This window comes from Anneissia japonica, unplaced genomic scaffold (genome assembly GCF_011630105.1).
Source record: "Anneissia japonica isolate Jap-2015-1 unplaced genomic scaffold, ASM1163010v1 scaffold30730_len10282_cov116, whole genome shotgun sequence".
NCBI classification, from domain to species: domain Eukaryota; kingdom Metazoa; phylum Echinodermata; class Crinoidea; order Comatulida; family Comatulidae; genus Anneissia; species Anneissia japonica.
This window is the reverse complement of record NW_022750868.1, coordinates 1-10,417: the sequence shown is the minus strand read 5'-3', so window position 1 is coordinate 10,417 and position 10,417 is coordinate 1. Positions and strand designations below refer to the sequence as shown.

At 33.3% G+C, this 10,417-nt stretch overlaps 1 protein-coding gene across 1 annotated transcript; it reads right to left on the bottom strand.

The window, feature by feature from the left end:
• Positions 1–50: 50 nt before the first annotated feature.
• Positions 51–9,367, bottom strand: LOC117121550 (hemicentin-2-like; the record flags this gene model as incomplete). The annotated part of the gene is made up of 7 exons (XM_033266786.1): positions 9,316–9,367; positions 8,889–9,143; positions 6,090–6,341; positions 3,152–3,397; positions 2,461–2,583; positions 590–687; positions 51–98 (listed from the first exon to the last, which is right to left on the bottom strand). Coding segments are annotated over exons 1-7 (1,074 nt in total), but the record flags the coding sequence as incomplete, so codon positions are not given.
• Between the last annotated feature and the right edge of the window lie 1,050 nt (positions 9,368–10,417).

Here is a 10,417-nt window from a genome sequence, read left to right as displayed (position 1 = left end):
AAAGAGGATATGTGACAAAGATGAGGTGAATTAGAATATTAAGAGCTTACATCTAAGTTCTGTCTTTGGTTCGCACTCCTCTTGCCTATTTGTGCCTTCTGAATTGAAATAAAATATAATCATTGTTACGAATTTACAGTAATTTCTTTCTGTCATTCTATTTTTTGTTTGTTTCTGTCTTTAGTATTATGTTGCCAACACACATTGTTATTTGTTTATTAAACCATGATTAAACTGCTCATTAAACAGCGGAAAGCCCGCCACAAAAAAATGAAACTTTAAACTACCTTTAACACTACGACAAACAAGAAAAAACAGTAGAAGTTTACTTTGTAGGCCTACTTGTGAAAGACCATTTGTCCTTTTCCTATAAATTTTCAACCCGTTAAAAAAAATCTGTTCATTTTCAAGTCACTTTGCAGCCATTAGGCCTGATTTGCATGACACATAATTTTGTACAAGATTGCTTATTTTAATTTGGATCATTTGACTGAACAGAAATGGGAGGGGGTGTTATGTATTAATGTGTTGAAGGCACACTATTAATTAATATATCACGAACAACAATTTGTTTTGGTATCTGACAAACCCGTTTAATCCTCGTGTAGCCGATCAATCCACCAATTACCGTTCCGAAGGCCCCAACAATTATACCCACAAACAATATTCCAATTGTCAAACTTGTGCCTGGAAGGGATGAAGATATAACAGTAAATTTCATACAATTTCAATCATAATAATGCGGTTTGGCGCAGTGGGTGCAGTTCTTCTCAACTTCCCTGTACATTTTAGCCTGTGTCCAGGCGCTTTACATACGGTTGTCTCTCTTCATCCAGGAGTAAAAGTGGGTGTATGGTAATCGCAAACAGAAAATTTGCTTTCAGTGCTTTACCCTCTATCAATTCAGTAGTCAAATTTAAATGCCAAAACTCGATAAGCGAAAGCTTTTATTTTTTGTCTGAAAATAATTATGTTTATTGTAAATATGTGTTTGAAGAAATAAAATAAAAGACAGTAGAGAGATGTGTAGAAATGCGCAGATCTTACAGCTCAGCATCATGGAATTTTCTCTAGGGTACGTATTACTGTATATGCGATTAATTCAATGCCGGGTTTTATAGTGTGAATCGTTATAGGCTATAGGTCTAAGTTTAACATAATTATTTTATTTCATTTTATTTATTTATTTTCATTATTTTATTATAGAATGTTTAATGAAGTATATTCAAGTAGGGAGGTAACAACACCAATTACAACGATAAATGAAAATAATAGATGATGATGTTGATTGGTAGTGGTAATGACGATGATGATGTGCCACGGTTTTAGTTTCCTTGTTTGTTTATTTGGCATATTATTCAGCATATTACTTTTTTTTTCTAAAATTTTTCAAGAAATAGCAATTCCGACATTTTTTTTTATTCCACTTGCTCTACCAAAAACTTCACTATTTAAAATATTTTAAAGTAGGGGCCTACCTATCACTTCTTTTCGTTTGCAGGCGTGGTAATAAAAGAATTACATTGTATCATATCATAGAATATTTCTTTAGAAACCTTATGGTTATAGGAACTTGTCCCTCCGTGTTGTTTTTACTGTTTTCTAGTCAATGTTAAAATGAAGGATAATTGTAAGAGCGTGCGACACTGCGTGTAAGCGCTGGCCTTTCAATCTTCAGGTCGGGATTCGAGACTGATGGTCGTCACACTGCTTGTGTTTGGGCAAGACACTGCCTGCCTCTCTTCACTCAGGAGTATAAATGTATATCTGGTAGGGTGAGGAATTCGTAATGAAATTAGCAGTGCTGATTATACGCATAGGAAAAGCACATTGAATACTTCTTCCATAATTGGATAATACGCTGTATATACGGTAATGAATAAGGAAATAAATATTTTTTGTTAAGCCGTATATGGGATTACAATCCTTCCCGTGCCATTACTAAATCGAAACAGCAAGAACATTCTAATAAAATTGATGTTACGTAATTAGTGATTTTAGTTTTACATAAGACTAACTTAATCCTCTTGGTCCCTGGGAAGCATAGGGCGTCCACCATAGGTCTCCTTCCCACCCGTCTCTGTGCCGCAGCTTTGGCTCCCCCCCCTCCCCCAATGGAACGGATATTTTTTAGGTTTTGTAGAGTAGAGCGACGCCAGTTGTTCTTGGGTCTGCCCTGTTTTCTTTTCCACTGCGGGTTGTAGTCTAGGGCCTGCTTGGTGACGTTTGTAAGGTCTTTTCTTAAAGTATGACCTATCCATCCCCATGGCACTTCCTTCTCCTTATTAGGTTGCTGAGTTTTACATAAACAACATTGAAAAACCTTAAAATATATTAAAAAATACATAAAAAATAAAATGCTGTAGATGTGATGAAATGTCCCTAGTAAATCAAAACTTTTTTACGATGACAATTGCTTATCGATATGATGAAAAAGTTCGTGTCATTTACGATACTCACTGTAAATGCTACTTTCACAATATCTCCCACTGTAGCCTTGTTCACATTCACAAGTAAACGCAAAATTAGCAGGTATACAAGTCCCTTTATTTCCACATGGATTTGAAACACAATAGTCAACACCTAAAAAATTATATTTAAAAAATAAGGTTAAAGTAATCCTATGGATTGTTCACTCTTTAATTGTTTTTTTTTTTATAGCCACAATAATTTTTTTTTTTTTTTTTAATATGGCAGTGGTAGTGGAGGTGCTGAGAAGCAGTAGCAGTAATAATGGTAGAAGGAAAAGGAGGTGAAGGAGGCCAAAGAGGAGGAATGTGGAATTGTAAATGGTATAAAATAGACGAGGTTTGCATGAGTATAACTGTTTCGAAAACAATTTCAAACTTTCGACAAACTGCATTGGAAATCGTTCTGATCAACAAATGTAATTATATCACTAAAGGATTATGATAGGCATAGAGTACTTTTGTTTTGTAAAACAGAAAACGTTAATAATAATCTCTCAAATCTATATTCAATTAAATCAATTTTTGAGTAATTTATTGTGCAGTGAAATTATTTAAAATTTAAAATTAACGGAGTACTACCGTACCTAAATTTTCTTCCTCCTTCATTCATATACTATAAGCACACATGGAAAATAGTGCAAAAATCAGTTTCAACTTAATTTATAAATTTAAAAGCATACTTGAGACAGTGACTTTGAATGATTTGGTTGCTGATCCAATGTTATTAGTAGCCTTCACTGTTATTGCATAGTTTGTGCCAACAACGTCTGATGCCCTGAATGTGAAGGTCGTTGGGTCTGTATCTTTATCATTCAATTCAGTGATCCATTGGTAAGTAACTTCATTAGGATTAGATAAAATGTCTGGTGCAATAGTGACATTCTCACCAGGAGCAACAGTAATGTAATCAACATATTCAGGTGGATCTAAATACACAAGTAAAATAATTATTCAAGATAATTATAATTCTGAATGAATCGTTTTAAATATCTTTTGATTTGATTGTTATAATTATTTTCTATGCTTCCGAGTTTGTTTGAAAGCAGCAGTCTGTGCTGGAGCAAAGCATGGTTCACTGACAACTGTAGAATAACCAAGCAAGAAAGACGCAGAGCCGAACGCAATGGCTGAAATCCCAAGCTCAATGTGATCTTGCAGAGTACAGGATTCAATGTAATCTTTACTTCACCGTACTCTTAATGAGGCTCGAGCCGAGCTTCATACCTTCAATCTAAGAACGATGGATGTGGTACAGGGTTGACGCCAGCGGAGGGAAGGGGGGCACAGCAATTCATGTACTCTCAAAATACATGTACTCTCCAAAATCTTTGATATTTATCTTAAAACTGTTGCTACATTTTTTTTTCCACTGTAAACTCTCGCCATTATTGTGATTCTACTCTTTGACAATTATTTCCAAACAGTAGAGTCACACCACACTCTTAATATCAGAAATAAAAATCAGATTCGTATTAATTTTAAAAGAACTAAAATAGGCCAACATTGGATAACATACCAAGGTGTAAGAATATGGAATAACCTCTCACAACTATTGACATCTCAAAATCACAATTCTTCTTTCAAAAGAGAGCTCCATAATGAACTCAACATTAAGTATTTGTAATTCTTTCTTTTAAACGTTTTTATTTCAACCCTGAAACCTTTTGTAGAAACACCGGTATTGTGTCCGGCGGGGTATAGTTCTACCAGCTGTAGTTAAGTTAGTTAAGTCAGCCCTTCTGTTTTGTACGGGGGATTCATATAAATAATACTAATAATGATAATACTGTATGGTTTTATATAGTTTTATAATATGCTCAGGGCGCTTGAAATCTGGACTGAGCTCGATCAATTACTTTCTTCGACCCTAAGGGTCCCTCCGTGTCTGTGCTCCCCGGTACCAGCAACTCTCCTCGTCCATCATAGGGGGCTTTCTTTTCCAGTACACCGAGGTATCTCACTTCTGTCTGGATGTGCTGGGTTCTTTATAATGCACATGAGCCATTACATACACTGGGCCTATGGTTTATAGTCCTTATCCTGAGAACCACCAGAACCGTTAGGTGAGCGTGCCGTTTGAACCAGAGTGCCGATATCATGGATGTTGCTAGCAGCGGCCCTAACTGCTCGGCCATTCGACTTGCATATTATGTAAAAGCTCTGCTTTGTTTTTCATTTTTGCCATGTTACTTGATTTGATATTCATATTTAATTTGATGTTTGAATTGCTTTAGAATAAATTTTATACTGCAGGTTCTTTGCAAAGGAAATTGAACCTTGTCAGCGTACCTTGATTTGTCTGCCGCATTCGATAAGACAGATCATAGTATTCTTATCAGTACACTTTCAAATAGGTATTTCTGGTACAGTGTGTCGTGGTTCAATTTTTACATAACAGATAGAAAACAGTCTATTGGAGTGAAATATGCTGTCTTGTCTTGCCCCGTTCCCATTAATTTTATGTCCCTCAAGTTTCTACTTTGAGGCACATTTTGTTTCTCATTTACACGCGTCCTCCGGAACGTTATCCATAAACATGCCATTATATATCACATCTACGCTGACGATACTCAGCTATACCATACCTCTATGGCTATACACATCTTTTAGTACCCAGGCTGCCTCCGAGATAATTCGTAACTTAGAAGCTTGCATTGATGAAGTACATGCATGGTTGTCTTTGGAATTTGGTCTAATTCTGAAAAAAATTGCTGGACATCTCTCCTGACAGCGACCTGGTCTCACTTGGACTGTCCGCTGGTGCCACCACTGAGTTGAGCAAGATTCTGAGTTGCTGTTGATATCATTAAGCTGGGGATTTTATTTGTTAGTCTTCATGAAATATTATAAGTATTTTGTAAATTCCTTGTCATACAGTACTGCAATATGTTGAAGGGGTCCATGAAAAAATCACTGCTGGTGTTTACTAGTAGAGCCAAGATTTACCATTATGCTACATTATCCTATACAAATGGATATACTTAATTTTATATTTATTCTTATTTCTTCAATTTCTGATGAAAGCAAGTAAATCAAACTAAACTGAATTTCTAATGAACAGCACTAGTTATTGCTAACTCTCACATTTACACAAAATCACAATTCAAATGATACTGATAAGTTGCATTATATAGGCCTATAGGAATTTAGAGTAAAAATATTGCACTTGAATACCGCTATGCTGTCAAATCTACTTTAAATTACCAAACACTGGAAAAGGTTTTTTCATTTCATTATAAATCTATGTCAATAATTGAAGAAAAAAATTGGACACCTAAACAAATTCTTTCATGACTCGTTAATTTTTTTTTTAAATGTACGTATACGAAGATGGCACCTCATTACAAGATATTTCATGTTATTCTTATTAGCAGTAACCTACACAATATGTTCGGAAAAATCCTGTCAACATCGACAGGTTTGATGTACAGTACTTTTGATTTATTGGCATCTCATAAAACATAAAAAAGAATTGACTTTTTCGTCATCTTTAGATAAATGTGTATGACAAAGATATGTTTGTAACTATGTTTAATTTTTCTGGTACTGTATAAGTAAAAGAATACAATTTATCTAGAAACCATATGAACCTATTTTATCGAATATTCCTATACTTACAATAATTGAGAACTGTTGTTTCACTTTCTTTAGAACCAGCTCTGTTTGTCGCTGTACATTTGTAGCTTCCTCCATCACTCTCTGTTACAATGTCTATCTTATATGTTAAACGCAAGTTATTTTCGGTCTTGATAATATAACCATCCTTAATGAGATTTACCACGGTAAGTAGACTGCCATTTACAAGACATTCGATTGTGACATTTTTTGCGGCAGTATAAGAACTAATATCAATCATGACATCATATAAATCTGTAAGAAAATTGAAAATTATTTAATAACCAATAATCAGAATTTCTAACACTGATTTTATTTGCTTTCTTTCTGTACAAAGATATGCTGCATAGACAATATACTAGTCTTTTTTTAGAAGAAATATTATTAGATTAAACGCTACCATCAGAATCTTTCCGAACTCCTACCCTCCGCCAAACTAAACACAGCCATTGCTTTCCATACCAAGTCTCCAGGCATTCAAAGATACATACAAATACTAATTAACCAAAAATCTCAAAATGGTACGCATTACCACGAAATATCATCTTTAAAGACCCCAAAGTTGTCACCACAGCTGTGTAAGAATACTTAGTCTGTTGTCTTATGTATTGTTTATAAATAATATATATATAGAAAAAAAAAAATATATATATATACTGTATAGACAAATGATAAAGCAAAGCGAAAGTAAGATATTGCCAATATTTGCACAGCTCTTCATCAGGTAATGACACAGATGTAAACGGAGGAATTTATAAGAAGTATACTGTATTACTAGGGAACAGTAAAATTGTAATTTCACTGTTCCCTGGTATTACAAAAGACATAAGATCTTCACTGTTCCCTGGTATTACAAAAGACATAAGATCCATGAGCGTGAATACGGTACCTACAAAACAAGTAACTGCTGAATGACTATAAAACAATAGAACCGCTAAAAACGGTTACAATGAAGCTGCAGGCCAGTAAAAGCCGACGAACTTAACCACTGGGAAACAAAAACATGCCTATGACAACATATATGGATTAATAATAATATAATACTAAAATCATCTGCTGATATATATTTTTTATATATTGCAGTACTAATATTTTTCCTTTGTATATATATTTGTGTTGCGGCAGTTTGGAGCAGCGGTTGAGATTTGGGGTTTCATTCGAAAAGTTGTGCAGATTCGCTTGCGTCCTTGGGCAAGGCACTTTAGCTTCATCGCTTCAGTCCACCTAGCTGTATCGATGGGTACCGGCAAACTCCTGGGGATAACCTGTGACAGACTAGTGTCCCGTCCAGGTGGGAGTACAACTCCCATCTGCTTCACACTACAGAAGGGGATAAGCTCCAGCCCTGGGTCCTGTGGCCCAGAAAGGATTTAGTAGTTAAATATATTTGTATTATATCATAACATGATAGCGTGTACTTCGATACTTAGAGTATACATTATACTTATTTGTATTATGTTAATGAAATTTACAGTTGATGTTATTTCAAATTTTCTTGTTTTTGGTTTATAATTTTATATATTCTCAGTTTGCTGTAATGATTGTTACTTTTGTTTTTTACGTCATGTAACTTTGTATAATTTGTATTTTTAGTCAAACAGTCTTTTGACAAGTTTCTCTGTCTGTAAATAAAGTTGTTATTTTAATATATATATATATATATAACAATATTTTCAAAATAGACACGCTCTTTTTTATTTGTGAAAAGTACAAGACGTCAATAATATCAATCTATTTTACAATCTATCTATTTTGTATCCTCAGCAACCATATATCAAAGGTGGGTTGCAGATCCTTCATTGGAAATCTGTAGTTACAATATTCTGAACATCAATAAGGTAATATTAATTTACTTGTTTGACTTAAAGCTCTCCTGTTTCCAAAAACCTAATGCGGAATGCGGTTTCATTTTTAAGTTGTTTTTTTTTTTAAATATGTATGAATAAAAATATAAAAGTACGTAATACTTAAGAATTATACAACATTTTATAGGCTATTTTACTAATTTTTAGACACTTAAATTAAAATATGGCTTTATCTATATGCATTAATAATCAATAATAATCATATTGAAAAATTCATCTAACTTGTATGCAGTATCATTAACATGATAATACAGTAACTAAATAATTATATATTTGATCCACAATATTTAAACAAGACCAGCCACAACTGGTTTATCTGGGATTTAAGCTAAGACTTACAAAATATGAAGGAAAAAAAATGAGTAAAATACCATTATATTTTTAAAACAAAGTGTACATGTTTAATAATTCTAATCAACAGGATTGAATCCAATTAAAAAAAATAAAATAAAAAATAAAAAAAGTAAACAAAAGGCAGGACCGAAAATTTGAACAATATTTTGATCAAACTGATGAAATTGGGAAATGGAAGTGTCAAAATATGTGAATAAAAATATTCAAATATTCTTATTAATAAATGGTAGCCATTTAGGCATAATTAAAATTGTACCAATAAGAAAATTTCAAAAAAAATTATTGAAATATGATATCCTATAAAAAAAATATTTATTATGCTTTTATATCAAAAAATATATTGTATAAAATGTTCGGAAAAATCCTGTCAACATCGACAGGTTTGATGTACAGTACTTTTGATTTATTGGCATCTCATAAAACATAGACATTATAAAAGAATTTACTTTTTCGTCATCTTTAGATAAATGTGTACTGACAAAGATATGTCTGTAACTATGTTTAATTTTTCTGGTATAAGTAAAAAAATAAAATTTATCTATAAACCATATGAACCTATTTTATCAAATATTCCTATACTTACAATAATTGAGAACTGTTGTTTCACTTTCTTTAGAACCAGCTATGTTTTTCGCTGTACATTTGTATCTTCCTCCATCACTCTCTGTTACAATGTCTATCTTATATGTTAAACGCAAGTTATTTTCAATTTTCTTGATAACATCGCCATCCTTAAAGAGCTTTACCACGTTAGGTAGACTGCCATTTGCAAGACATTCGATTGTGACATCTTTTACGGCAGTATAAGAACTAATATTAATCTTGACATCATCTAAATCTGTAAGAAGATTGAAAATTATTTAATAACCAATAATCAAAATTTCTAACACTGATTTTATTTGTTTTCTTTCTGTACAAAGATATGCTGCATAGACAATATACTAGTCTTTTTTTTTTTATAGAAAATTATTCAATTAAACGCTACCATCAGAATCTTTCCAAACTCCTACCCTCCGCTAAACTAAACACAGCATTACTTTCCATACCAAGTGCTCCAGGCATTCAAAGATACATACAAATACTATTTAACCGAAAATCTCAAAATGGTATGCATTACCACGAAATATCATCTTTAAAGACCCCAAAGTTGTCACCACAGCTGTGCAAGAACACTTAGTCTGTTGTCTTATGTATTCTGTTTATAAATAATATATTTAGAAAAAAATATATATATAGAAAAATGATAACGCAAAGCGAAAGTAAGATATTGCCAATATTTATTCGAAATAATACAATGTTTCGAGCACAGCTCTTCATCAGGTAATGACACAGATGTAAACGGAGGAATTTATAAGAAGTATACTGTATTACTAGGGAACAGTGAAATTGTAATTTCACTGTTCCCTGGTATTACAAAAGACATAAGATCCATGAGCGTGAATACGGTACCTACAAAACAAGTAACTGCTGATCGAATGACTATAAAACAATAGAACCGCTAAAAACGGTTACAATGAAGCTGTAGGCCAGTAAAGCCGACGAACTAAAGCACTGGGGAACAAAAACATGCCTATGACAACATATATGGATTAATAATAATATAATACTAAAATCATCTGCTGATATATATTTTTTATATATTGCAGTAGTAATATTTTTACTTTTGTATATATATTTGTGTTGCGGCAGTTTGGAGAAGCGGTTGAGATTTGGGGTTTCATTCGAAAAGTCGGGGTTTTCGAGTCTCCGCTGTGCAGATTTGCTTGTGTCCTTGGGCAAGGCACTTTAGCTTCATCGCTTCAGTCCACCTAGCTGTATCAATGGGTACCGGCAAACTCCTGGGGATAACCTGTGACAGACTAGTGTCCCGTCCAGGTGGGAGTACAACTCCCATCTGCTTCACACTACAGAAGGGGATAAGCTCCGGCCCTGGGTCCTAGTGGCCTAGAAAGGATTTAGTAGTTAAATATATTTGTATTATATCATAACATGATAGCGTGTACTTCGATACTTAGAGTATACATTATACTTATTTGTATTATGTTAATGAAATTTACAATTAATGTTATATCAAATTTTCTTGTTTTTGGTTAATAATTGTATATATTCTCA